The sequence below is a fragment of the Falco cherrug genome, chromosome 3 (assembly GCF_023634085.1).
Source record: "Falco cherrug isolate bFalChe1 chromosome 3, bFalChe1.pri, whole genome shotgun sequence".
NCBI lineage: Eukaryota > Metazoa > Chordata > Aves > Falconiformes > Falconidae > Falco > Falco cherrug.
The window spans coordinates 13,787,191-13,814,220 of NC_073699.1; the positions used below are offsets into that span (position 1 = coordinate 13,787,191).

Genomic DNA, 27,030 nt, shown 5'->3' on the forward strand with positions numbered 1-27,030 from the left:
AGCACATGGGACAACAGACACACAGGACACCAGGCAGGCAGGGCTCTGGGTGCAGCAGCACACAGCACAACACACACACACACACTCTGAGTCCCAGGCACACCAGCACAGGGGGCACAGTATGCACACCCAGCACTGGGTACCATGCACAACGGGCATCCCAACACCAAGCACAGGATATGTGCCACACATCAGACATGACAAAACACTGGCTACACCACCACCAAGGCAAGGGACAGCATGCACAGCAGTGGCACCATGTGCATCAACCCCAGCACTCCACAAGCCAACAGCAACCCCAAGGGTCACACCAGGCAGAGAGCAGCCAGGTCCTGGACATGCATGTGCACTGCATATGCAGGACACCACTTAACACCAAGCTCCTAAAGCACCTGCACATCATGCACGGGGCACTGCACACAGCCAATAAAGTTGGCACTACAGCCATCATCACTTGGCTACTGCATACTGCCCAGGCTGGATGCTGCTGCGGCTTCATCCAGTGCTTGCAGCACAACCCCGTAGCACTTCCCATTTGCTCTGTATTGGCCCTACATGACTTCAGCCTGGACCTTGGACTCTGACACTGCGACAGACCCCGTGACTACAGTTAGAAATGCCACCTCACCTCCCCTTTCCACAGGCCATGCTCCAGATGGCCCTGGCTCCTAACACACCAAATGATCAGCTCAAGTGACCCTGTGCAGGGTACCAAGAGCAGCAAGGGGAAGAGACAGAAGAAATTCAGTCCCAAGCCAGCAATTTCTGGATGCTTCCTGCTGATTAGTCCTGATTTGTGGGGTTTGGTTTTGGGGTTTTCTTTTTTTTTTTTGTGTGCGTGTTGGGTGTTTGGGGGGGGAAGGTGTGTGTGCAGGGTGTAGAGAATGACTGGAGTCTCTACTTTTGGGAAAGGTGACTGCAACCACCCTTAGCACAGGCTACTCATACAGGATGCTCCTCGGACCTTCTTTCCAACCCAGAAATGTAGGTCACTCCTGCCTCAAGACTGCTCCCCTTTTATGAATGGAACAAGGAAGGGAAATACCCCAAAGTCTCACAACAAATCACTCTGGAGATGTTGCACTTGGCAGAGACAAACATCATCCAATTTGCACTCCCAGTCTTGATCTTTATTAGTTACAGTTTCAAAGGGGATACAGTTTTACTTCTAGATCTTGTTGAAAGCAGCAATGTCAACACTCTGCACCTGAAACAAAACCAGTAAAGCTGAAGGTCACCAAGGTGTTTCCAGATATTCAAAGCAAGCACTCACATCAGGGATTTCTTCACAGCGTGCACCAGCAATGCTCAAAAAGATCAAGCATGGCCCAGGTCTCAGGCCAGCTTCCCAGCTGCAGTAAGAGGACCTTTTTAATAATTCTAGAAACAGTCACAACAGGAAACTGCACTGTACTAGTTACTGCATAAATCTTTAGACAGTCTAGCCTATGAAGAACATACATATTAAAGAGTTTCTAGCAATGTTAAGGCTAAAGAGCAGAAGTTCCCGATTTACTCTAAATATAAGCAAAAGAGTAGCCAAAGCAAAAAAGGTAAAACCCACCATGCTCTCAACAGTAAGACTAGGAGCTCTGCTGAGCTGCATATCACCTGGCCCAGGGCTGGAGCTCCTACTGTCATTTCCATGGAAGAAGGACAGGGATTGAGACACCTCCAGCCATGAAGGTTAAACATTTGTGTGTCTACCCTGGTGCTGCACAGGCTAAGTGTCAAAGCAGGGCTTATCCAAAGTAATAATCTGTGGGAGCTGGATGGGCACTAAGAGCCTCCAAAAAGGCTCTAGAAAATACTGCAAAATAGCTGCATCATCCAGCCTTAAAAAATATATTTAAATACACTATACCAGTGTCTCAGCAGGCAGACGCCATCAATTCTATTGTTTGGGTTTGGTTGGTTTTTTTTAAATAAAAATTCAAGTTTGCCAAAATCTGTGGGTCAGGCATCACCCAGGATTACAGAGCTTGCTGAAAGACTTACATAGTCTTCAAACTTGGTTATCTCCTCCTCCAGGATGTCTGTTCCGACTTTGTCATCCTCCACTACACACTGGATTTGGAGCTTCTTAATGCCATAGCCTACTGGGACCAGTTTGGAGGCTCCCCACACCAACCCATCCATGTGGATGGACCGTACACACTCCTCCATCTTCGCCATGTCAGTCTCATCATCCCACTGCAAAAATATGGAGTATGAACTTTAGTTTTCCTAGATACCACCATTAGCCCCCAAGAGGTATCCAGTGACTTAAAATTGAACGCTACACCTCTCAGCACATTTCAGCTGACCCAAGCTGCCCTTTTTTGTCTATAGTTTTTACCAGAATTAGCTGATGGGTTCACCAAGCTGTATCTGACATGGCAGCAATGCTGCATATCACGTTTTTTCAATTCCACCTGTAGGCACTGCAGATGCATGCAAGGGGGATTCTTCCTGCAGCAATGCAGCTGCTTTGGAGTGCTCACTTTAAAGTGACTTTCACAAAGGGCATCTCCATGAGCACTAGCCAGCCTGGAGTTTTTGTTCTACCATGCTAACTTGACAAAGACAGGTTTCTTCCCATCTTAAAGGGCTAGTCCTGACTAGGGGAACCTCAGATAACAGCCTACGCTTGCTACGGTGCAAGGAGCAAGGCAGCAGCGCAAAGGCTACAGATCCCAGCTGCAATATCCCACTGTGCTCTGACCCCTTGTTTGGAAACCTGCAGGTCCTATCTTCATCAGCCCTCTCAGATGTGCAAGTGATTTACAGCCTCCTTCAGCACAAGACATACAGCCTCACTCGGGGGCTTCCCCCCTGCAGTTACTCACTGGCTTCACATCCAAAAGGATAGAAGACTTGGCAATAAGACCCGGTTTCTTGGCCTTCTTCTCTGCATACTGACGCAGTCTCTCCTCCCGGACTTTGGCAGCCTCTTGGTCTTCCTCTTCATCATCACTACCAAAAAGGTCAATGTCATCGTCGTCATCGTCCTCTGCAGCAGCTGGCTCAACTTTCTTTGCTGGTGAAGCAGATGGGAGCTCCACTCTCTTGGAGGGAACACTGAATGGTTCCACTTTCTTCATTGGGGTGACATGCATTCAAGTTTGCATTAAGGAAAAAGGGAAGAAGATTAACTTGAAGCTGAATGACAGCAGCACTCAAGAGAAGCTCAGGTACAGAAGTCTGCATTGCTCAAGACAGTGAACATGGCCCACACCATGTGATTTGTGTGAAGAATCAGCTATTGGCCATCAAAACAGGACACTGGACCATATGGACCTTTGAACTGGCCCAGCATGGCCATACTTCTAACCCCTAGAGCAAAAATCACCATGTAGCCAAGAGCTGATCCTCCTCCTAAGTGCTCAGGGTACTTCTACCATGAGAGTCTGAGTGGGACAGCAGTTAGGAACACAACCAAGCATCTTGCCCTAGCATGAGGAGGGGCCTACACATTCTGTACGCTTACTGCAGAGACACCAGCACCACTGGTAGCATGTCTTCCAACCTACAACAAGAATGATCAAATTGGTGCCGTGTATTCAGCTCCCACAGAGCTTTCTCTTAAGTTAAATACATTCTTATGGGGACGTTTGTTAAAAAAGAAATAAGCATCACCAATTCCGCTTATCTATTATAACAGAGTGGCATTTTATCTGGTGCCTTGCTAACAAACTCACAGCACTGTGGACTACATGTTAATCACGTATATAAACTCCAAACAGATTTGCACCAGCTCTCCCTAGCTGAAATCTCTAACGTAGCTTCTTCGCTGGTCTTACAGCAGACTACTCCTCTCCATACATACTTTTTGGGAAAGGTGATGAGGCAGCTGCCAAAACTGCTGGAAAACCTGCAACAGACTCATCCTAATTATAAGCATCTCTCCATCTTCAGACAGCCACAAGACCTTTGAAATGACCTGACACTTTGTGACTGTGAAGCATTCAAGAACAGCACTTTGCCAAGGCTCACCTGGGTTGGAGGAACTGGTGAGGGCTGGTGGGAGGTAGATGACTTTTCCAGAGCATTCAGGCGGCTTTCCAACTTAAAGATGGCCATCTGAAGGTCTGCAACAACTGCAAGAAGGTGGGGGGGGGGGGGGGGGGGGGAGGGAAAAAAAACAGTACAGCCTTATCTTGTAGGCTCTGAATATAAGTCAGGATAACTTGCTTCTGCTCAAAGTGGGCTTTAAAAACCACCAGTTGCCCCAGTCAGAGGGAAGCCTACAAAGCTCTGATCAAGATACTGACATGCTCACCTGGTGACAGACAAGGCCAGTAAGGGATACACCCCACAGAAGCAGGACCCCCACATCCAGTTTTGCTTTCTTTGCAGAAGATTCTCCTACTTACCACTGCGAAGGTTTTGATTTTCTACCTCCAGGTGAGAAATTCTGGACAGGAGTTCATTTTGGTCACCAACAGGCCCAGAAGAGGCTGTGCTTGCACTCTGCAACAAGGAAAACAGGAATGAAGTAAGTCGGTTCACCTACTCCCAAACTCAGTGGTTCAGTGAAGCAAAGCAGAGTCATGCCTTCAGGGAAGAAGAAAATTTGAGAGCTAATCTAAGAACAAGGGTATTTTCTCTAAAGGCTTTACAAAAAGAATATAAATATAGCAGCTCTAGGATGAAGCATGAAATATATCTTGAGAAATTTCAGCTGGCACTGATGAACAAAGGATGAAGTAATTCTTCAGTCTCAGATCACAGACTGACACTGAACACACAGTTTTGAAAATTTCACACTAAGGCCCTTAAGTGGGGCAGCAGGTCTCCTCTTACAAACAAATTGAGGCACAGAGCACAGAAGTGACCTGCCTAACATCACACAGTGAGTCACTGTGAAAGCTGGAAAGAGATCCCAGCAGTTCCATACCCCCACCTTCCCCAGTCCAGCCTTTAACTCCTCGCAAAACAGTTTAAGCCTACTGTAACACATCCTGAGGGAGCAGTTATAGTGATCCAGCTTCAAAAGTATTTAATAGTGAAAAAGAGTGGGTTTTTTTTAAGCAGGCCCTTATCTGTAAATTCAAATCAGCCAAGGGAAAGAAAATAACAGGCCTTCACACCTCAAGTGTCACTTTTAACTGAATATAACAATAGAGAAAATTATACTCATTCAGGTGCATCCTGCTTGTAATTATAATGCAGTTCTCTGTTGCAGTTGACATGCTTCTGAGATCCAAGCAGTCACTTAAGATGGAGAGGGGGAAATACAGGGGTTAAGATGAAGAATATGTGGCACACAGACAGCAGGTCTGGGAGACGCCTGGCCCTGGAAGACATGTGAGCTACCCTAGCAGGAAGGTCAAAGAGACCCTTCTCCACCCATCCAAAAAGGGGCAGGGGCCAGACATCAAAAGCACCATGAAATCAACCTCTGACAGAGCCTTTGCAGCAGATGCAGGCTCAGGAAGGCAAGCACTGATCTGCAGTCCCCAGACACCAAGCTGGGGGACCTAAATGCCCTGCTCTAAGTTCCTGTTATATAGGATTATATCAAAGCTACAACCATGTGCCAAAGGACATATGTTTCTCATCATAAGGAAGGAGAATCTGGTCCATCTCTCCGAGGCAGGACTGTCCTTGCCCTACAACACCCTCTCAAATCACACAACCAGCTCCATCCGTGCGCAGGTGACTTACAGTTGAGCGGCCTGACTGCCTCTTGTGACGGGCAGAAGGAGCTTCTTTGCTACGAGGAACTGTCTTCTGCTGCGAAGGGCAAAAGGTTTGGGGGACATTTGGTTCGACTTGGGAGAGAGAAAAGGATTTCACTCAAGCTGGAAGAGGCAGTTCAAGTGCAGGAAGCAGACCCACATGCAGGAAAATCAAGCAACAAGATACGGCCTCATACCAGCTACACACTGAACAAAGCCTGCAGAGAGACATTTATCCATGAACTCTGTCATCTTCTTGTTAAACATCTCAGTGCCTGCAGAAAGGGCACACCGCTGAGCGGCAGAACTAGACCGAGATGTCTAGAGCATGGTCTCAGTCATCTCCCCATCTGTAAAATCAGAGGTGCAGCAGATGCATGCATTACTGCAGCACACATCACAGGCTCAGCTCGTTCTCCGGTCATTAGAGAAAACCTGACAGATACAGAAACACATGCAAAGTCACCGAGACTCTTAACAAGTCCACAATCACCACTAGTGCACCTCTCCCTAAAGTAACACAACACTGGTCTGCACTAACAACTTTGAAACCCCTGCGTGGGCTTCCATCCTCACATGCACAACTAAGAACAGAGGCTGCTAGCCACCGTGGGCTCATCACACCAGGCTAGCCCTTAGCCTTACGCACCAAGAACAAACATTAAAGCTCAGATGAACTCATTGCCTGATCTCTTCCTGTCCGAGTTACACCATGAGGGCAAAGGTCTAAGTTAATTCAGTGAGAAGGGAATTCTGGCAGCAGTCATATCTATCCTCACCCCTTGAAAAAGCACTTCATGTTTTGACTTATTATCAAACACAGGAGCTGTGTCACCTGCAAGGAGATACACACCTGCTTGTTTTTTTCCCAAAGGCAGCCTGCTGATTCAGCTAAGCAGCAAGCACCACAGATATTTGGCAGTTTGAAGCCCTACTCGCATTTTCAGGCCAAATGCTGAAGCATTTCAGCAGGCTCTATGCTTGCCCTGGTGACTGGCTATCCTGTGCACAGCTGTGGACTTTCAAGACACTGTAAGATGGCTACACCTTCTTCAGCCTGTTCAGCGCTGCAGAACAACCCACTCTGAAACCCTGGCTTTCAGCTTTAGTAGAAGCATTTGCCGCAGAACCCAGCTGTGCCTCGCATTTCTTTTCCCTCTTAGCAATAACCTCTCAAAAATGAGAAATTAAATTGAGGCAGTACCATCTACCTTTACACTTGTCAGCTGCCATCCTGAAGCCTCACATGGAATCCGTCAGCACTGCTCCTGCCTGTAGTCCCACAGGAAAAACACCTACAGCTTGGCAGGAGGCCTCCAGCTCAAGACAAACCTTCCTTGCACGTTTGTGTCATTTAGGGGAAGAGTCTGAGAAAGTCATGGCCATTGTCCCCAAAAATGCCATAGCTATGGCTTACAAAAGCAAGGTGAGAGGACTCTAACACTCTGCTCTGCAAGAAGCTGTTCTTGACAAGGAGAAGCATGGGAAAAAAATGGTATTTTATTATTTCAACAGAGCTTTCTTTTGAGTAGTATAAAATACTAGGATACAATCCTAGCTGTATATTGCTGTCAGTACCTGTTTGTAAAACTTTGTGTAGCACCCAGGGAATTGGGCAGCGAGGCAGAGCTCTACAATGCACAATTTTTTTTCCCCTTTTCACCCTTCCTTTGCCAGCTTACATTGAGCCTGGCAGGTAAGACAACATTAAGGTTGCTAATACAGATAATGAAGCCCAGAGAAGAGCCAGCATTCTCAGTGGGGAATTTAAGTATGCATCTGCCCATCAGTATGGAGTAGTACAGGTAGCACAGGCATGCAGGGAGCTGCAGCCCAGATATATAGATGACTCCATGAGAAGCCATCTCACCTCTGGGATTCCTCAGTTTCAAGTTGCTACTGAGGTCTCTGCAGAAATGGCAAGATTAATTATCAACTTAGCTGCACCTATGACTTACACACCCACAAAATTCATAGTTGAGTGTTGTGCACCTGGATGAAAGATTCAGCATATTACATATGCTAAGATCATCCTAAACCTGGATGCACTTGCTCATCCATGCTGTATTTTTCACACCTGTTTAAGAGGGAGGTTTAAACATGATTGGGGCTCACAGTGCTCCCAGACATGGCACAGCAAAGCATTTAATTCAACACCCTGTGGAACTCAGAAGTTATTTGTTAGTCCCGAGCAGCCCCTGGGCAGCATGAGCCTGAGCACAGCCATCTTTTCCTGGCAAGAAGAGAGGGTTGCCTGCCCCAAGCTCAAACAAACAGGAGATAAAAGGTCTTCGTAGACTGGACCTGCCATCCCTTGAGAACCCATAACCTTCACAACGCTGAACCAAGTTCCCAGTTCTGGGAGGTAGGTAAGCCTCATGTTCAGAATTTGATGAAAAGCTGCCTTTATGAGACTGTGGGTTCTCCCCTGAGGTGAGGATGTTTCAAACTTTTAGAGATGTGGTCACCAACCTAAGCAAGACACTACCTACAGTGTGTTTTTTCCTATGCACAACCAAACACTATTTCCACTTGACTCAACTGTGCCAAGAGGAAGCTCAACACAAACATTGGTCAGTTTTATCAAGGACAGTAATGCAAAATCCCAAAGGTGGGGAGTTCCAGAACATCAGTCACTTCCTGCATATTGTCTCACAGACAGAGCTCTTAAAACCTTTATTTTTAATAAGCTTAAGCCATAGTTTTTGTACTGAACCCACATGAGCGATACACTGACCAGTGCTGCAACCTATTAAAAATATTTTGCATAGCAGCAGCACTCAGCAAGCCCAGAACCACTTAAGGACTGCATACAGATTTAATCATCCAGGCACATTAAACCCCTAGGACTTCCTGCTTATGAAGGGTAGAATACAGAATCTAGCCTCAGCCTCAAAGGACTATCAACATCTGGCCCTCTGTGACGTTCTCTAAAACTTACTTTACGTATCAGAGACTACCACTGACTAAAGGAGAAAAAGTTGGCAAAGGTTACCATTTCTTTTTGGATAAAGCTATGAGTGCTTTGTGAGCACCCTGATGTACCAAAGGAAGAGCTCTTGTAATTGGCCAGAGAGATTTCTATCAGCTGAAAGAAATCCACCTGGACAACTACAGCTAAGAGCTTTTGTGCCTTGGTATCTCAGGCCTAACTAACAGCTGGAAAGCTGGCACTTCCCTCACTACAAGTAATATCTGGAGGTATCAACACTTTTCCCTTAATTTGAGTTAACAAGTTATAACAGTAATTAAAAAGAACAGCATGCAGGCTTTACAAGCTCTGTAACAGATGTGATGTGTAGGTTTTCCAGTCCTCACAAAGAACTCTGCTTCATCCAAAAAATTAAACTTATTTCATGCACTTATTTTCATTTCATTGAAGAACACCCTTTTCCCTCAGGTTGCCTGCCTAGAGGCTCTGGAAACATGGTAAGTTTAACCATGGTCAGATAAACCAAATTGAACTGTGGGGAAATTATGCTGAACTAGAAGAGTTCCCCTGCCTAACACCGGCAAGATGGATCCTGGCCGGTTTCCTACAGAAAGTGCAACTGTTCCCTGCACATACAGACGTATTTCTGAATGTGGTCTCCAAACACTTTAGTATGACTAGGGTCTCCAAACACTTTAGCACGATCAGAGGTTTTGTGGGAGTCTTGTTTGAAATCCACACACAGGAAACAAATACAGCAGCTCTGTAAGAGGGAGCTTGGGCAGAGAGGGGAATAACAGAACTTCAGACACTCACGACAGCCAGCTACTCAGTGACATCCCTGCCATTACAGCCCCCAGGGAGGGTGTAAGAAGCAAGAGTTCAGTCACCCACTCTGCTGGACTTGCTTACGATCTCAGACACGTCAATCCTCTGTGCCTCAGGTCCCCAGCTGTAAGATTTCTCACCGCCTGTGGTCTCAATGCCACAAGCCGCAGTACTGCGCATGTTAACAACTTTATATCTAGGAAAGCATTAGCAATCAAGCAGATGTCAACTGGAGAGATTGTTTAAAGCAGAGATGACCATGCAAAGCAGGATGAAAGGTATGTGCAAACAAATGTTTCCAGCATCAGAGCTTTGTAGCCTCCTTCAGGAGGTACAAACCATTGCCTCAACCCTTCTAATGCTCATTCACACATCTCAGAACAACACTATCCAGCTGAAGCAGATCTGAAACCAGCCTTGGCTGAATTTCACAGCAAAAGGCAGGCACTAATCTTTCATCTTCCTGTCTTGAGAGGCAACTCTTTGCTTGTTACAGCTGCAGACTCCTGACAGTAACTCTACATGTTCAGATCAAAGGAAAAACTAAATCCTGACTATAAAAACATGCTTCACTATTGCCCTGTAAATCACAGTATAAATCAGGCTTTCTGAAACACAAACCTGAAGTTTAAGCGTGTTCTAAAGTCAAGCCTGCTTCATGCCATGGCTGTCCCAAGATTAATTATGATCCTTCAGAAACGCAAGCTACAAAAGCTGATGTTTCAGACTTGTTTCTCAACAGTTCAGTCTTTCTAATTGACCCGCTAACACAGAAAATCCAACTGCTGTTCACTGCCTCAGGTTTCAGGACAGAGGTGTGGCAACATGTGGAAAAACTGAAACTGTGAGCTCTCTGGGGTATCACATCAGGCAGGGTAAGGCATGATCAGTAAAACAGGATAACAGAACAGTAAGGAGGAGGTAACTGTTGCCATGTTCTCTGCTTATCCAAGCAACTGCATACTTTGAGAGCAGAACAGCAGCTATAGGTTAAATTACTATGGCATGCCCCTGGCAGCAATGCAGATTAGGGTGCACAATGCTTTGCCTAAAACAGTTGTGCAGTAATACAATGCTTTTCCTTCAAGACTTCACTGGAGAGTCTCAGTCTGCTTTCTGCAACACCCTGGATTCTAATTTTAAGGCCCTATGGCTCAATCCTGACCTTAAATCCTCAAGCCCACCAAGCTTTCTTCAAAGAAACAAAAATCCAGCAGATGAATTTTTTTGTATTCAGCAGTAACACCACCAAGTGCCACAGGGGTGCAAAGGACTTTATGTTCTCAAATTTCTTTCCAGCTTTGGTCTAGTGCTTTGCTGGTTCTCGCGGTTGTTCCCATTACAGGACCTGGACAATCTAAATTGACATGCTTCTGACAGAAAGCACCTCTAACAGGAGTAACAGGCCAGGGCAAGAAACTCCACATCTTTGGCAAACTACAGACCATTCTGCAAGATGAGAATATGCCTTCAGGGCAGACCAGCAGCACTGCCAGGTGATCTGTATTTAGGTTTCCTGTCCCTACTCACCACATGCAGCCTCTGCTCCTGGAGGCAGCAGCAGCCTTGCCCAGCTTGAAAAGGTCTCTCCAAAGGCATTTAACACTGTGCAAAGCATTCTTCAACCCTGTTTTGGATGGAGGCTCATTTTCCCACATATTTGCCTTACTAAAGTCCAAACTAAAAGTCTTTGACAGGGGTTGGTAGTCTGTACTGACAGCCCAAACATTATTTCAGATCTGAACTTAAGTGAGCCAGCTCAGGAAAATGTTCCCTAAGCTGTTGACTGAAATACTGATGCCAAAATAAGAAACTAACATTAGAAAAGCTTCAAGTATTTTTCTTCCCAACATGTTTTTGTTTGGTTTTAAGATTACTAAGATGTCCCAACTTTCCATTGATTCCCATGCTGTATTCAAAATCACTGAATCTAAAAAAATTAATCCTTTCATCAAGTTTGCCCTGCTCTTCCTGCATCCAGTTCCAAGTTCCAGTGCAGCAATGAGTATTCTGGATCACTCACACAAGCAGCTGCAGAAGCTGCTTTTGTAGTGTCAACTTCAACAGGCACAGGGAGACCACCAAGGAGAAAGCAATTAACCAAACTCCTTCAAGTTCATCCCAACATATGGCTCTTTTCTGCTTGTTTTAAGGAGTATTAAATACTCCCCTTGAGAAAGGCTCCACTCCCTGTTACTGTACTGTTCTAAATAGAAATTGAGGGTGTTAAATACCGCAACAGGCAGTTACAAGGCCAAATCAATATAAAGGATGGATACCCTCGGATGGAAGGTATGTAGTAGCTCCACTGCAGAGGTAAGAAATCAAGACACATGGACTATATTCAGTGACTTTTCTTCACCCGTGACACCAGTCCACTTAATATAAGATCTCAGCTTCCTCTTGAAAGATTTAAGACTTAACAGTGCTGTTTGTACATATCAGCACAAAAACACCTCCAGAAAGGATGTTACTGAACTTGTACAGGACGGTCCAGACTTAGGAGCTAGTAGCCAAGCTGAATTTCCTAGATGCAGCAGATGGAAGATACCATTTTTTTGCACATACCCTAACTGAAAGCAAAACAGAAAAGAGAAGGTGGCAGCACAGTGTACCCCAAGAGAGACACACACGCCTGCTGGCAGCTCAGTGCTTCGCTACTCAGCAAGGTTATTTTAACAGTGACACATAACCTGTTAGATAAGACTTGTGGAACATTCCACCAGGAGCAAAAAGAAATGCACAGCATTAACCCAAATCCAGTTAGTTTTAAAAAGCACTGCAGGCTATCAAGCAGGTAAGCAGCATGCACTCTAGTAGTAACGGTGCTCTTGATGAGATGGAGCTATGCTGGTGGTACACAGCACTGCACACCTTAGTCTTCTCCTCTAACTTAAAAATAAGAAGCCACACAATCTATGAAGTGGTCACAGTGGAGTTCTGTGAGGTGCACCACAGCTAAAAATGGTTGCAGGTAGCCAGCTGGTGAGAGCTTGGGTACTCACTCCGGCCAGCGATTTCTGGATATTCTCCCTGGCTCTGGCAATGTCGCGTAGGATCGTGCTGGCCCCGTTCTCCTGCAAACAGTGCAGAAAGAGCCAAGATATTTTTTTTAAAAAATATGAAACATTGGAAACTGGTCAGGGAAGTTAAATAAAAAAAAAGGAGGGGGCAAGAGCGGGGGAGGGTTTCTTCCAATGATTCAGCAAATATTGCAAAATTAGCTGCAAGAAGGATTGGTTCTAAATGAAGGAGCATGGACTGCAGTCCCTGGTCACATCAGGCCACGTGTCCAGAAGATCATCCAGTCAAGAGCTTTTCAGTTCTCTATTATTATCCTGAAGGGTTTGGACAGCTGCCAGCCAGGCAGAGGGTTGGAGTCACTTCAGTACTCCTTCCAGATCTATCATTAGGCAGTTCTTTTTCATAGTATTACCTGTCACTGTATTCAGGCAAGAAGTGATAGCCCTAGCTGAAGTCTTCCATCCAGACAGGTATGACCCAGAATATGGCAGCACAAGGTTGTGCTTTTCCACCCCCATGCTCCTGCTGCCATGCCTCAACCTGGATTTGAAGATTCCCTTCCTAGGGCACAAATTCAGTTTCCATGATCCGTTCACTCCTTGCCTCTTCCAGACTGCAACCCCACAAGCAAGATCCGAGATATGAAACCACCCACAGGTTCAACCCCCCATGTCAAATAAACCACAGAAGAGCAACAGCCTGGACACATTCAGATGGAAACCACTTCCAGGTTGCAGGAAGGTTCTAAGGAGCATGTATCTTTTTCCTTAGCAGGCAAGTGGTTGATAAACTGCTGCTGAATCTCCACCAGAGCCTTCTTGCAGGGAGGTCTTCTTCATTGGAAGCTCATTACGTGGCATGAAATAGCTTAACAGTTCTTCTAAGAGCACTGCAGAGATTTGCACTTTAACATCTACTTCAAGTGCTCATCTATAGCTTCTAATTTTTATGCAAGTGTCCTAGGTGCTGTGCCACCACTATGCTAGCATGGCCAGCAGGAATAGTGTGCGCCTAGAAGCTATTACCTAAGCAAAAAGCTTCCCCTTAAACACTTGCAAGACAGCCGTTTAAAACTCTTAAGCAGCTTTCTATATAACCAACCGAACGCATAAGCAGTTAACAGCTCATTACATAGCAGGAAGAAGTTACGATAGCTCTGTACCTTTAAACAGTAATAATTTCAGGCTAATATTTAAACTTGAACTACTCAGCTTGTGCTGCTGCAGCATGCCCCATGCTTCGCCTCCACCTGCTCCCCCCAACTCACCAGTCCTGTGATGCAGTCTTCTGCAGGAGCACACTGAATACTTCAGGGGGGTACAAAGAGAGGACCGTAATTCCTTGTCTCTTTGGAGCCACACTGCCTCTCTTCAAACATTGTATCATACATACTCAATTATATCCCTTGCCAAGGAAGGTTTTGCTGCTCCAAAACAGCAGCAAAACAGCATCTTCCCTGGCTGAATGGGGACAGGTCAGTTCTCTGCACAGCATATCACCCAGCTTAGTCATCAGAACTGCAGCTCTTGGGGCTTACAGATCAAGCTGTGCCCCTATTAGATCACAGATAGCATCTGTGCCCCGCCATAGCAGCCTGAAAAGATTAAGAGTAACTGTGGCAACCTGTAACTGCTTTGCCTGCTGTTACAAAGGCATCTGATCTCCCAGTACACTGGTTGTGTGGCAGAAATTCTTCACAGTCCACAGAAGATTGCCTTTCAAAAGACATTAGGGGGTAGGCTTAGAGAGCTCCAAAGACAAGACTTACACTTGGAAAAAGCAGCACCAACAGTGGAAATTATTCAGATGTGCGCATCTAGGTGGATTGTGTCCTTCTGCCTGCTTTGTATTAGCTCTTAAAGCTCCAGCACTCTACTAAACCCATATGAGAACAAGTGTTACCTGCTGGTGTGAAGAGCTGCTAACTGGCCCGTTCATCTGCTCATAGAATCTTCTCTCAGCATCATCATACTTGTACTTCTCAAACCAGATCTTCTCATGCATAAAGTAGTCAACTGCCATTTTTCTACAGAAAGGAAAAGAAACCACAAAAGTGAGTTCCTAGAAGTACTTAAGGTTAACAGCTTGCAATGAGCTTGTCAGAAGAGAGCTTTCTTCCCCCATAGAGCTGTGCCTGCAGCTCTCTGCTTGGCCATTTCCCCTCCAGTGGAAAGCTTTAAGTGAACAGGATCCTATTAAGAAAGCAGGGCAGCCTAATTACCCACCTGTCTGCCTGGCCTGACCTGCATTTAGCAACAGGACACCAAGTGGGGACAGAATGAATTAGCTGATCTGTACCTTCTTCCACAAAAGCACTTTCAGAGCAGGATTTTCTAGATCATGCTAGACACATGGGAATCTGCTGCTAAGAAAGATATCTTGTACACGAGAAACAAAAAGGAAATAATGCTTTTAATTCTTAAGACACCTGGTGACTGTGAAACCAAAGATTGAAGAATACACAGCTCCAAGCATCATGTGCCACACTACAGTGTGCCAACAAGAGAGCACTCTGTACGTGACAGGCAACTCCTGACACTAGCTCACAAAATTTAAAACACATTTCAGTCTTCCTTGAAAACAATTCAACTGCATTGACAGCAACTGTTGGCTGTCTTAGACTAGTACATGTCTCTAACAGGTCACACCATGTTTCATTAGGGTGCACTACTGAATCTTCCTGTAAAGAACAACCCAGCACACCACCTGACACTGACAGCAACTGGCCTCCAGAGTCCAGACATATACACAATTTACAACAGTACCACAGGTAACCCACATGTGCTGCCCTTTTGGAAGCTGCTGCAACTGTTTGGAAATTAAAATAATCAGGAATGCAACATTTGCAAGGGATATGCACATGCCGCTACATGGAGGAACAGCATAAAGCATCCTAAAACTGCTGTGAAATAGTGTTATTTTTTCTTCAGTGCAGCAGCTTCCACAGGTTAATTTCTTAACTTGAAAGCAAACGACTGAGCCCTTGCAACAGTAAGAGAAGATGTGCCCTTATTTCAAACCAGGGGACAGCCACAGAGCCAACATCAGCTGGAGAAGGTGAGAACAGGGACAGAGCACCACAATGAAACCACACCATTACCAGGTTCCACCACACAATGCAGACAGCAACTAAAAGCAACCTGCAAACCCGTCAGCTCAACCCCCACCAGCTCTCCAGTACTTCCACAAAAGCCAACAGATGAGTCTTGTAAAACAAGCACCCTTCTCATCTACTCATTCAGAAGAGGCCAGAGGCCACCATACCACACAGCTCCTCTACACAGAAGCCATTCTCATCAGCACTCAAACCTCCAAGACCCCGCTTGACCTGCCAACCAGTACTATTAACAAAGAACCCTGGTTACACACAAACATGCCATCTATTTTACAACAACACATGCACTTGCCTGGGGAAGGGTGAAAGGCATGACCAAACATCTAGTTCTGTTCAAGTAAAGAGAAAATTATCCCAGACAGGACAGGATGAAAGGCACATATGCTCTAAAGCTTGTCTCTAATCCCCTGTATCATTGATGTAAAGATCTTAAAACCTTTACAACAAGTGCTAAAAAAACCTCAATGATCGGAAGTGTCAGAAATAAGACCTAATGCTCCAAAATCCTTTTTCCCCCCCCCAAGAACATCAGTCTCTACCTTAGCACTGCAAGATAACTTCTAAGCACTGTCCTCCGGACAGGATCCCAGGGCAGTACAGACCTCCATGCAGCAGACTTCGGGGTTCATCCAGTCATACACAAAAGCATATATTTAACACAGAAAGCATTATCTCATACCGCACATCATTCAGGACTTTAAAAGGAAGTCTTTAAATGTTTCTGGCTTCAAACTGATTTATAACTGCAAGTTACAACTACAAAAATAATCTACAATTTGAGAATGAACTCTTCCTACCCAGCTACTTATATGCACATCAAACAAGCTGTAATCCAGCCAGCCCTGTCCCAAAATTAACAGCAGCTTCCAGGCAGAATAGTCTAATAACCTTCCCCCCTCCAGTGAAGCAAATATAGCACATGCGCCCACCAGACCAATGCCCTAAATTGTAATTCGTCATCATCCCCAAGCCTTCTTTGCAAGGTGGAATTTGGTAGTGATGCTCAAAGGTAGTCACTGCCTGTGTGAAGCCCAATGACTAGCCTATGTGCTGTGCAGGAGAACTGGGGATAACTGCTTTTCTGAAGGATCTTGTGGCATTTTAACAGAAATACACAGCAAACAGCCATCAATTTTACTTCTCAAATTCAAAGATGAAACACCACACCTTCTGCTGTCTCAGCAGGCCTGTTTAAATCTCATGACTACTCTCTCCAACTTCTCACTTTTATGACCTTTTGTAGGCAATAGGAATACCAAGAGGGCCACAGCCCTGAGTTCCCCCACATACAAAGAGGGAATCAAACCTTAGCTCACTTACCAGCCCTGACTTTAAATGCTTAACTTCTGGCACCACACAAATACTACCCTTTAGCCACCAACATTCATCAGGAGAAAGGGGTTCCTGGAAGGAGTCCCATGTCTTCGTGTTTGTGTGTCCCGCCCCACCCCACCCCACCCCCCAGTTACCCTGCCCACAAACAGGCTCTCTGGCTCAGGAGCAGCATCTCCCTACAGCGACATGCATGCTCGGTCCTGCAAATACAGAAGACTCCTGTCTTCTACACATGCAAATTCTTTCAGCTCAGTCCTGACCCAGCAGTTTTGCATGTGTGAGTGTTACCCCAGAATAAACTTCTCCTACTTCGTTTCTGGTGCAGGTACGCTTGAAGCATAAGCAGCTGGCTGGGAGGGAGTTACTACTGCAGATTCCTGCATCCCCGTACTGTCTCCTGTTCTTGACGTTTTCAGAGCCTCGGCTGCATAGTATCGTGTCTCAGCACTGTCATATGCCAGCTTATTAAGCCACACAGTTTCGCTGCCCTCATGCAGAAAAAAGCAGGTAGGTGAAGGTTGCTCAGCATCACTGGAAAGCAGAGAGTTGGTGGTGGTCTCCAGATGTTTCACGCCTGTTTCCTTTCCAGTGCTGTCGTTCCTGTCCTCATGGTGGTTCTTCAATGCTCCGGGGCATCCACGCTGCTGCTGTTTGACTTTGCCTGACGGATGACCATCAAACATGTTCTCGTAGAAGCTCTTCTCAGCATCATCATAGAGAGGTTTCTCTAACCACACCTCTGACATGAGCGCCTGCAAGCTGGAAATCTGTGGCTTACCATTTACCGTCTGGTGTACAGAACCAGGCAAACTGGTAACAGAGGAAGCAGCAGAAGCAGCAACAACATCTGGAGCCAAGCTTGGTGTAGCAGGTGTAGGCAGGGCTGTAACATAACCCTCATCCGGTGTTCTCAGCCCAACATTGCCAGCATTTGACCACACAGACGGGATGGTTAGGACATTTGGAGGAACAAAGAACTGAGATTTTTCAATAAACACCTCCTCAGCCTTATCAAAGTCAAACTTGTTGACCCAGACATCCTGAACAACATGGTGACATGCAGACAGACTACCATGGGAGCAGGACAGGACTGCTGAAAGCATCCTTGGCTTAGGAATGTCTTGGACAGCTTTTGACCTGGCCACTAAAGGGGACTGCTCAGCAGTTAGTTCAGGTTCTGGTGCTTCCTGGTTCTGACAATCCACTAGTCTTTTCCTGTACATGTTCTCAGCGCGATCATAGAAAGGCTTGTCAAACCACACATTGTCAGCTAACAACCCAGTCAGAATAGAGTCTAACTTGGAGGCCACGTTTTTGGGTTTTGGAGAACGCTTCCGTTTCCTTTGCTTCTTTCCATTCCTTGCTCTCTTCAGGTCTCCCTTGAATTCGCTTTCAACTGAGTCATCATTGCAGACTCCATTTACAGCCTCTACCTCCTGGCACTCCTCTGGGGCTGCAGCAGCTAGCATCGCTTCTCTTTCGTAATGCAGTCTCTCTGCTTCATCATATTTGTGCTTGTCTACCCACACTTTTTCTACTGGGCAGGGAGGCTTCCTTGTCCTCATCTTCCAAAGAGTGGCAGCATTAAAAGATAAGCACAACAATGAAGTAGTTGCAAGAAAACTAAATAAAGCAAGGGCATGCATCAGACTTCGGTAATTTCTTAATACAAGAGTGTCAAAAGCTATCATACCATTATTATTCATGTCAAAGAGCCTAAGCATTTTTATTCGATTTTTCCTTTGTTACAGATTTTAATTCAAAGATTAAACTGCCTAAACATGTCTAGTTTCTGAAGTCAAAACAACATTCCTCCTAAAATACTTCTGCTGTTCTGACAAGTATTCTGTATGTTACTATTTAAATATAAAGGCACTGGCTGAAAGCACTTTAAATTTCACTTTTGAAGACAACTGGCAGAAAAAACCTACAAGGCTTTGTTCAAATCCCTGGTAACATATACAATATTCTTCCATGTTAGTAGGTAAGTCCTTAATTACTTGTTAGGTATTCTCAACTAGGTATGGTTTTGGGAAGACAGGCTAAAGAAAGATGCCCCAATTTTTCAGTATCTTTAGAGGTCATTGCTTACACCTATCTGTGTTCTGCTACCAGAAGTCAGCAGAGGGAGCTGACTGAAAAGCTATGACTCAAGTTTTGGTTTAAAACCCCAGTTACTTGCAAATTAAAACTAATGAATCACTGAAGATCTCACAAATAGCTTAGTTTACCAAAAAGATCTACTGAAATGAAAACCATTACATCTACTCTGTGTTTTCCTTAGTCATACTTTACCACAGAACAAAATAATCCTAGTACATGTAGACTTATTTTAATTGGTACAGGAAATACCTTTCCAAGTACAGAATTTACTGCACTGCTCAAACATCTAACGAGTAGGTAACTCACTGCCAAACACTACAAAGTCAGATCCTTAGAGTAAAAAAAAAAGCCCAAAATGAAGTATCTGTAAGCCAGGTCTCTGTTTAGCTACTGGCAGTTGCATGTTTTATAGGTACAAATTTATCTGTGACAGGTTGCCAAATAAAACACATACAGCTGAAGTATCCTCCAGACTTCAGTCAACAATTTGCAGTTCAAACAGTTCCTGGAACAATTTACAAGCCTCAAATCTGGGGGCTTGACAGACCAGTAAAAACAAACCTATTACAACTAAACACTTTTGCTTTTTTAAACTTTCAATTTTAATTTCTATAGTTTAAAATATTAATGTCATAACGTATTTCAATTGTAACAACTACTAGGGAAAGCAAAGACAGATCTTTTTCTTACTGAGTTGTGAGAACGCTCCTCCAATAGCTGCTGAAAGCACTGTGATACAGCTAAAAACATGTGAAAATATCTAAATTGAAACTTACTTTGAAGTATTTATTTTACTTTACACTATTCTCTTGCATTGTACACCAGTTAATAGAGAAAAAGCCCACTTCTTATTACAGACAACTAGAAACAAACCAGCGCTTTCAATAAACATTATCCTACTTGTTACCATCAACATCAAAAACACCCACACTGGAAGCACATGCATTGCATGGTAGGAGCAATGCTATGAGCAAGCGGTAATGCAGGTTTGCAAGTCAGGATAAGCTCTGCTACTACAGCTTCCACAGTACTATCATCAAGCAGTGAAAAATGACATCACATACATCATGCAAACAGAAAACATGCCTCCAAAGAGCCTACACATGTTATTTTCAAGTACAAGGATACACTCCTGCTGTTAAAAAAACCCCAACATTGAGGCAGCCCTATACTCCTGATCATCTCAACTGCTGGACAAATAATTTTAGATATTTTTATATTTCTTAAGTAGGAAACAGCATCCCCCTTAAAAATAATCTTTACAGGAGATGCCAATTTCAATGGGATTCTTGGAGGGTAGCATCAAGAGGAGGCAATGTCTGCTAGAGCAGTATCTGTATTTCAGTCATTCAGCAGACTGGAAAAGGATTAAATGATGCAAATATAAAAAATGTTGTGCACAAAGGCCCCGCTTTGCAGTGCACACATTCTAGAACAGCAGCCATCTGGATCTAGTGGAGTAACCTGCCAGCACAAAATCTAGGGGAAAAATAAAATGCACAACTGAAACTACATAGGCAGGATAGTAAGTCTGAATTTGTAGGTTACTTAGGTTGTTCTGTTTAGGAGTCCTTAACCATCAGATTTCTCCGTTTGCCTGACATGCTCTGCTTGGCTCTACATTCACATTCGAGTTATCCCAAGAAAAAATCACAGCCTTCAAAGAGATCCTTCATTGAGAATACTTCATTAACCCAACACAGGTGTTGTATTCAGAGGTTATAACAAAAGTATTTCAGGAAGAATCTCTAGTGGGTGTAATGAGAAACCCAGACATGACTCAATATAGCTTTAAATACTTAATTTGCATTACACAGCCATTAACATTTCATACAGAAAGAGTATGACCATCTGACAAAAATAAAACTAATAACTGGAGTTTAGTATTTTTAATTATAGGTGATTTTGCTCAAGTCCTTAAGCAAACAGCTTCAAGCTACTGGAGTTGCAGCCCCCACATCACTCATCTCAAGGGTGAGGTGGATTATTGAGTACTCCAATTACCAAGTGTCTCTCAAAGAACTGTCTCAAATCAAAATGAGACACAGCTGACGTTAATAAACAAATCTGTAAAGGTACACTTATTTCCAGTAGAAATCAGAGAACTGTAAAATAATCTGTCTAGTGAGAAGTATCAGATCCATGCCTATATTCCCTTGATCTTCCAGAAAGTGCAAAAGCCACATGACAACTAGAGAGTACTTACTTTTTTAGCTCCTATGATAGCATTAAGAAAAAAGATAAAATTAGAGAAAGTTTCAAGTTGTAGAGATGCAGCAGCTAGTCACCAAGGACATGGAATGACAAGAGCTGAATGTATTATCATATAGTTAATTCCCCCTCAAATACATTTAATGAAACTTACAGCTGGTTAACCCCCCAGAACTACATTATCTTCATGAACCAACACCACAGACAACCACTTACTTTTAATTTTAAATAACAAGCAATAAAAATTAAGTATCCAAAAGGATCCACCCCATCACAACAGGGAATCAAACAGAGAAGATCCCAACCTGCCATATCAACACTGTCAGCTGGCGCTCAGGTCCCCCAGTTTCAGGTAACTAAACACCAACAGCAAATACTTTTAAATAATTCTGAAAATATAATATAACAATTATAATGTCAAATAATGAATTCACATGACTGCAGTTATTTCTACAAGTCAGCAATCTGTAGAACATTGCATAAAATAAGGCAGAAATAAAACACTAACACCAGTACTCAGCCTACCAATTTTTCAGAAAAAGCATCAATACAACATGTGAAAGCTTGCAGAAGAATTCAACTTACACAGAGGCTACACCTACAAAAGCCCAATAAGACAGCTTCCTGTGTCATCAATTTAACATTACACCTAAGAGGGCTGTTTCTGCAAGGAAGTAACACAAACCTCCAAGCCAAAGTGACCACAAATGTTCCCCATCAAATCTGGCTCACAGGAACTCAAGTGTTGTTTTTACAATGATTATTACCAGGGAAAAATCTTAAAGGGAATTTATCACAACAAGTGTTAATATCATTTTCCAAACACAAGTCCAAGACACTTGCAGCACCTACTTGTTTCCACAATGAGCCAAACCTTATAATAAAGACCAGATTTTTGAGGAAGTTTAGAAACAAGCAAAAATTGAAAATAAAAAAAAGACATTTCTACTCTGTGTCCGTTAAGTTTTCCCAGAAGAACATGGGAAGAAACATATATGAAGCTTTTAACCACACAAACCATCACCTGAGCTGGTGCAGACAGCCTCATGACAGGAGAGAGCTGCAGACCATTAATACCACAGCACTACCAGTTCTCCCAGCGTACAAATTTACTCCAGACAAGACACAAGCTCACACTCCTCCTTCAGCCAAGTCTGCTAAATCACAGTACGACAAGCAAAGGGAGTACACCTAATGTCACCAAGTCTGGAGGGAGAAATTCACCTCTTCAGAGGTTCTGGGAGAAATTTAAACTGACTCACACTGCTCACAGTCCAGTCTGGAGCAGCTAAGATTTACCACCACACAAAACCACCATCTGTGCAATTGTTTCAGTGCTTCAACTCCTCAAAGTTTTACAATTGAAAGAACACACTGTAGTTTTATGAACACTCTCCACTGGCAAAAAACGCAGCACAGAAACTAGAGGTGCACTCTGCACTTAAAGCAAAGTAATGCAACATGAACCCTTGGGTCTCCCGCTCAAACCACTTGAGACCACATTCATCCACGACCTAATAACATTTCTCAGAAGTGAAGCAGGTTTTCATTTTAATGAGCTTTTTTTAGCACAAAGATAAATTAATGCTTTGAGACAGAGGCAGCAAACTTTATAAAAGCTCTTACTGCACACTCCAGAGATTGGCTCCTGTGTACCCAGGACAATTTTGCTTTTCCAGTGATAGTGCAGATAATTTATCAGGGGTTTTACAAAGCATGAAACCACTGAAAAGGCAAATGATATTAATCTTTATTGATGCCAAATAATAAAATACTCCCAAGTAGCAAAAAAAAAAAAAATCACAGGTCAGTATTTAGGCCTCCACAGACCACTAAAAAAGGCTTTAAAAAACCTGAAAGGATTTTGAATCAATAGCTACAGCTTCAGAACTTTGTGCTTGGTGTTGTCTTGTCACCACGTCCTAGGTATTTCAAGCCAGAACAAAGCTGTGGTGTACTTCCAGCACTGCAGGGAAATGCGTAATGTTAAAAATAGGCAATGAAACGGCCTCTGTTGTTGTTCTGTAAATCCAAAATAAGCTTTGGACTTCAGCTATTTGGCTGCATTATCCCTTTAAGCCTAGCAACTTTTTAGAAAGTCAGTAAAACAAAAGCATACATCACCATAATGCTGTAGCCAAAAAAAGGAAAGTTAAGTCAACTCCATTTATTGGTTTAATGAAAGCCACTCTTTTTCTATCCATAAGAAAGTTACATTTCTTCTGAACAGAGAGGCCTACAAAATAAAGGGGTGGGTGCAGTCAGGTTATAAGTATGTCTGTCACAGCTTCCCAGAGACCTAAATTCCATCAAGCCCTACACAATTTCTTGCACTGGAATTGAACTGCGATTTTAATCTCATGTGCCAGGCTGACCAGTCAGCTCCCAACAAGGCACAGCAAGTCAGGTAACACCACAGTTTGAAATCAGCTCTCCCAGAAATAATTTAAGTTTGATGTGACAAAATATTTCTGATAGCCTTGAAGAGTCTCTTTAGATGAGCGAGCGCAGCAGATGTCATCTGTCACTGATCTCTGGAGGGATGTGACAGCTTTCTGCAAGCTGTAACAAAGAGGGCAAGACAATAGTCACAGTTCAACTGCCTTCTTCAGAAAAAGACATCAAAAATGGGCATCAGGTGGCACCAAGGGACATGGGATGATGTACACATAAGGCAGCTTGCTGTGGTTTCACCTCAAAACCACCCCACAGATGCAGCCCCAAAGGCTACGCAGGAAAAGTCCTGATTTCTGTAAATCCAAGCAGCAATCAAGCCAACACCAGTTGCTCATCCCCCAGCCCAGCACTGACAAGTTCTAACTACAGGAGATTCTATCCCAACCCTCCATCTGCATATCTGGTTACATGCCCTGGCACAGGTGATTCCGACAGGGCCACCATGGTTATATATTTAGTGCTCTTGTGCTATCACATGTCACACCCTCTCCATTAGAAACTCCTGAACACTCATCCCAGCAGCAGTCAAAAAAATATAAATACCAAAAAACCTAGAAATGGCCCATTTGAAGTCAGAGAGAGCAGACAGAGGACCAAGAAGGTCCATAGGCACCAGTTTGTTCCTTTCTACAGCCTCAGACCTGCACCTGGGCTACATCACACTAGACATCCATACTGCCTGTGAAACGCTTCTCCTCTTCTTAAAACCGCTACTACCGCAGTCCTGCACAAAAGCAAGAGCCATTTCAGCTACGCATTCAGGCACCAGTTAAGACAGCTGCTTCATACCTACAAGCTCTACAGCAAAGGAAAGACAAGCATCATCCCTGCACTGCCTCCTGCTTTTTATTTTTGGCGATTCAGTTAAAAGCAACAAGACTTGTTTCACACCAGAGGGTCTGATGGCTTCTTGCAACTGAAAGGAGCTAATCCACCCCTTCCTCAACACTGGCACTGAGTCAATACAAGCAGCTAAAGCAAAAGAAAATATTAATGCTTCTGTAGTATTGCTCTTCTAGTTTCGTTCCCTAAATTGGCTCTCCCCCAACTCACGAGCAGCAGAAACAGCGGTCCAATGCAGCAGCACAGGGTCAGGAGACGAGCTGCTATCACCTTTGCTATAATATAAAGCTCCACGCTAGCCTTTAGCCAGGGAAACAACCACCACCCTCAATCTCGATCACCTAAAAATGCAACTCTTTGCTCCAAGCAACAATGCTGCCGAGTACAAATGAAGAGATAATCAAGGACATGAGAAATCACCAGCAGGGAAAGACAGGACAGAAATCACCATCACAAGAAAAAGCAAAGTAGCTTAGATGAAGAGAAAAAAAAAAGGCATACCTGGCAAGGTCAGGGAGAAAGAGGGCACACCTAGAAAAGGAGAGGAAAGAATTACAGCTATACCGCCAAATTTATTTTCTCCTCCACACTGAGCATGACAGGATTGTGAACATCAGATTACAATCAATTCCAAAACTTCAATGATCTAGACTTGAAAAAACAAATCCATATTGATTTCAGTGAACACCAGCAGGGAAGTAGGAATGATAAGACTGTAGCAGCCTCAGCAACTTCAGCTGCTGCTGTAATCCTTCACAACCCCTGAGAGAGCACATCAGCAGCCTTCACACAACCACTCCTCCCATTCCCCAAATAGTTTTGAAATAGATACCTCCTGACCGAGCTGTCATTGGAAGAAAAAGGAAAAGCAGAAAGAGCAGAACGGGCTGCTGGAGGCACCACCAAGGTTACAGAGGGGCTGGGAACACCAGCACACAGAGGGGGAAAGGCGAGATAAGCAGGGTCCAGGTGTACCAAGAGAGCAAAGACAGGTCAATGGAGGAGACCAGACATTACAGGGCTCCCAGCTCCAAAACAAGTTTGGAGAAGCAGCTAAGAGTGCAGGGCCATGGGCTGGATCATGCCACTGCTTCAGTTACAGAGGGCTGTCAGTTGCTCTGTGCCAGGACAGTGCAGCAGTTCTAATTTCCCTTTGCAGCAGGTGACTCAACAAGAAACCATTGCCAAGATGAACAACAGGGAGAAGAGCAGACCCCCATGGCGCCCAGAGCTACAGGAACAGGGGGCTCCTCTTAACTCCCCTCCTTACTAAGGCAGAAACCACCCTAATCCCCTCCAAGCTTGAAGAGGCGAGGCTTCATGCATCAGGGATATCCCAACACCAGCACCCCAACAGAGAGAGAACCCACTCCCCATAATCCGTGGAAAGGTACAAAGATTTACGGAGACCTCCAGCATCAGCCCTTACACCAGTAACTAGGTGCTCCTGCAACCACCTCCCTAGAGCCTGCGAAAGAGAAGCAACCCCACAACACCCTTCCCTGGGCCCAGGAGAAGAAAAGGGATCTCCCAAATAAGGCACCCCCCACATCCTCCTTTCTTGGGGTGTGAGGGGAGAAGAGACCCCACAGGGGATGGAGAGGTGGGGAGGGACTCCCACATCCCCCTTCCCAGACCCATTAAGAGGAAACCAAACTAAGAGATTGTGGGGAGCATGGTAGGGATGTCACCCCACTAATCCCCAAGACCTTGAGCGGGTACGAGTAACCCCGAAGACCAAAAGCACCCAAAGCCCCCTCCCTCAGGACTCAGGGTACCATGGGACCCTACAGATAATGGGGGGGATCCACCCCCACTACTCAGGCTATGAAAAAGGGACCACACAGGCAATGGAGGAACCCCACAACCTCCCTCCCTGACTGTAACAGGGGAAGTAACGACATATAGTGACAGACCGCCAGAGCTCCCCGTTCCCGCCATTGCGAGGGAGCCACACGTTCTCCTTCCACAGCCCGTGAGCAGGAAGGGACCTCAGGGGGGACAGGCGAATTGCCCCTTCCTGAGGGCTGTGAGCGAATGGACCCCACGGATCGTGGGAAGCCCCCACAAGCCGTCCTCCTGGCCCCCGAGCAGGAAAGGGCCCCGCAGATCACGAGGGGCTCCCACAATCTCCCACCCCGGGGCTGTGAGAGGAGCAAGGCATCTCCTAGAGTCCCCCGAAACTCCCACTAGCAAAGCTCACGGAGGAAGAGGGGGTGGGGCTGAATGGCCCCAGAGAGCGGGGAGCCTGCCCGGCGGGCCGGTGAGGGGGACTGCACTCACCGGCAGCGCTGGGCCCCGGGCAGGCCGCAGGCGGCACCGCTCCACTCGGCCTCCACCAGGCAAAGGGATACAGCTTAGCGCGCGCGGGGGGTTGTGGGGGCGGCGCGGACCACGAGCGGCGGGGGCGGGGGGGGCAGAAGGGGTGTGCGAGGGGAGACAACGCGCCGCACTCACCGCGCGGACCTCCTTCCCCCCCTTCCTTTTCCCCACGGTAGAACAGCCGGGAGGGGCGGGGA

At 45.1% G+C, this 27,030-nt stretch overlaps 1 protein-coding gene across 8 annotated transcripts; it reads right to left on the reverse strand.

Annotated features, from left to right (window-relative positions):
• Positions 1–1,108: 1,108 nt before the first annotated feature.
• EEF1D (eukaryotic translation elongation factor 1 delta) lies at positions 1,109–26,987 on the reverse strand. Of its 8 annotated transcripts, XM_055706111.1 has the most exons (10): positions 26,795–26,910; positions 25,013–25,042; positions 14,350–14,473; positions 12,429–12,500; positions 5,650–5,718; positions 4,356–4,452; positions 3,976–4,079; positions 2,829–3,077; positions 1,999–2,193; positions 1,109–1,207 (listed from the first exon to the last, which is right to left on the reverse strand). In XM_055706111.1, the coding sequence occupies exons 3-10, from the start codon at positions 14,467–14,469 to the stop codon at positions 1,169–1,171; spliced, it is 945 nt and encodes a 314-aa protein (XP_055562086.1). In that variant the 5' UTR covers positions 14,470–14,473; positions 25,013–25,042; positions 26,795–26,910; the 3' UTR covers positions 1,109–1,168. The 8 variants fall into 8 exon arrangements, with proteins under 8 accessions (XP_055562086.1, XP_055562087.1, XP_055562088.1 ...); XM_055706112.1 differs by lacking the exon at positions 25,013–25,042 and having other exon boundaries at positions 26,795–26,948; XM_055706113.1 differs by lacking the exon at positions 5,650–5,718 and having other exon boundaries at positions 26,795–26,915.
• Positions 26,988–27,030: the final 43 nt, after the last annotated feature.

Coding starts and splice junctions, on each gene's coding strand:
- EEF1D (XM_055706112.1), bottom strand. CDS start 14,469: ATGGCAGTTGACTACTTTATGCATGAGAAGATCTGGTTTGAGAAGTAC. Junction 12,501..14,349: donor GCAGCTCTTCACACCAGCAG/GTAACACTTGTT, acceptor CACTGTTTGCAG/GAGAACGGGGCCAGCACGAT. Junction 5,719..12,428: donor TCCAGAAATCGCTGGCCGGA/GTGAGTACCCAA, acceptor TGCCCTTCGCAG/CAGAAGACAGTTCCTCGTAG.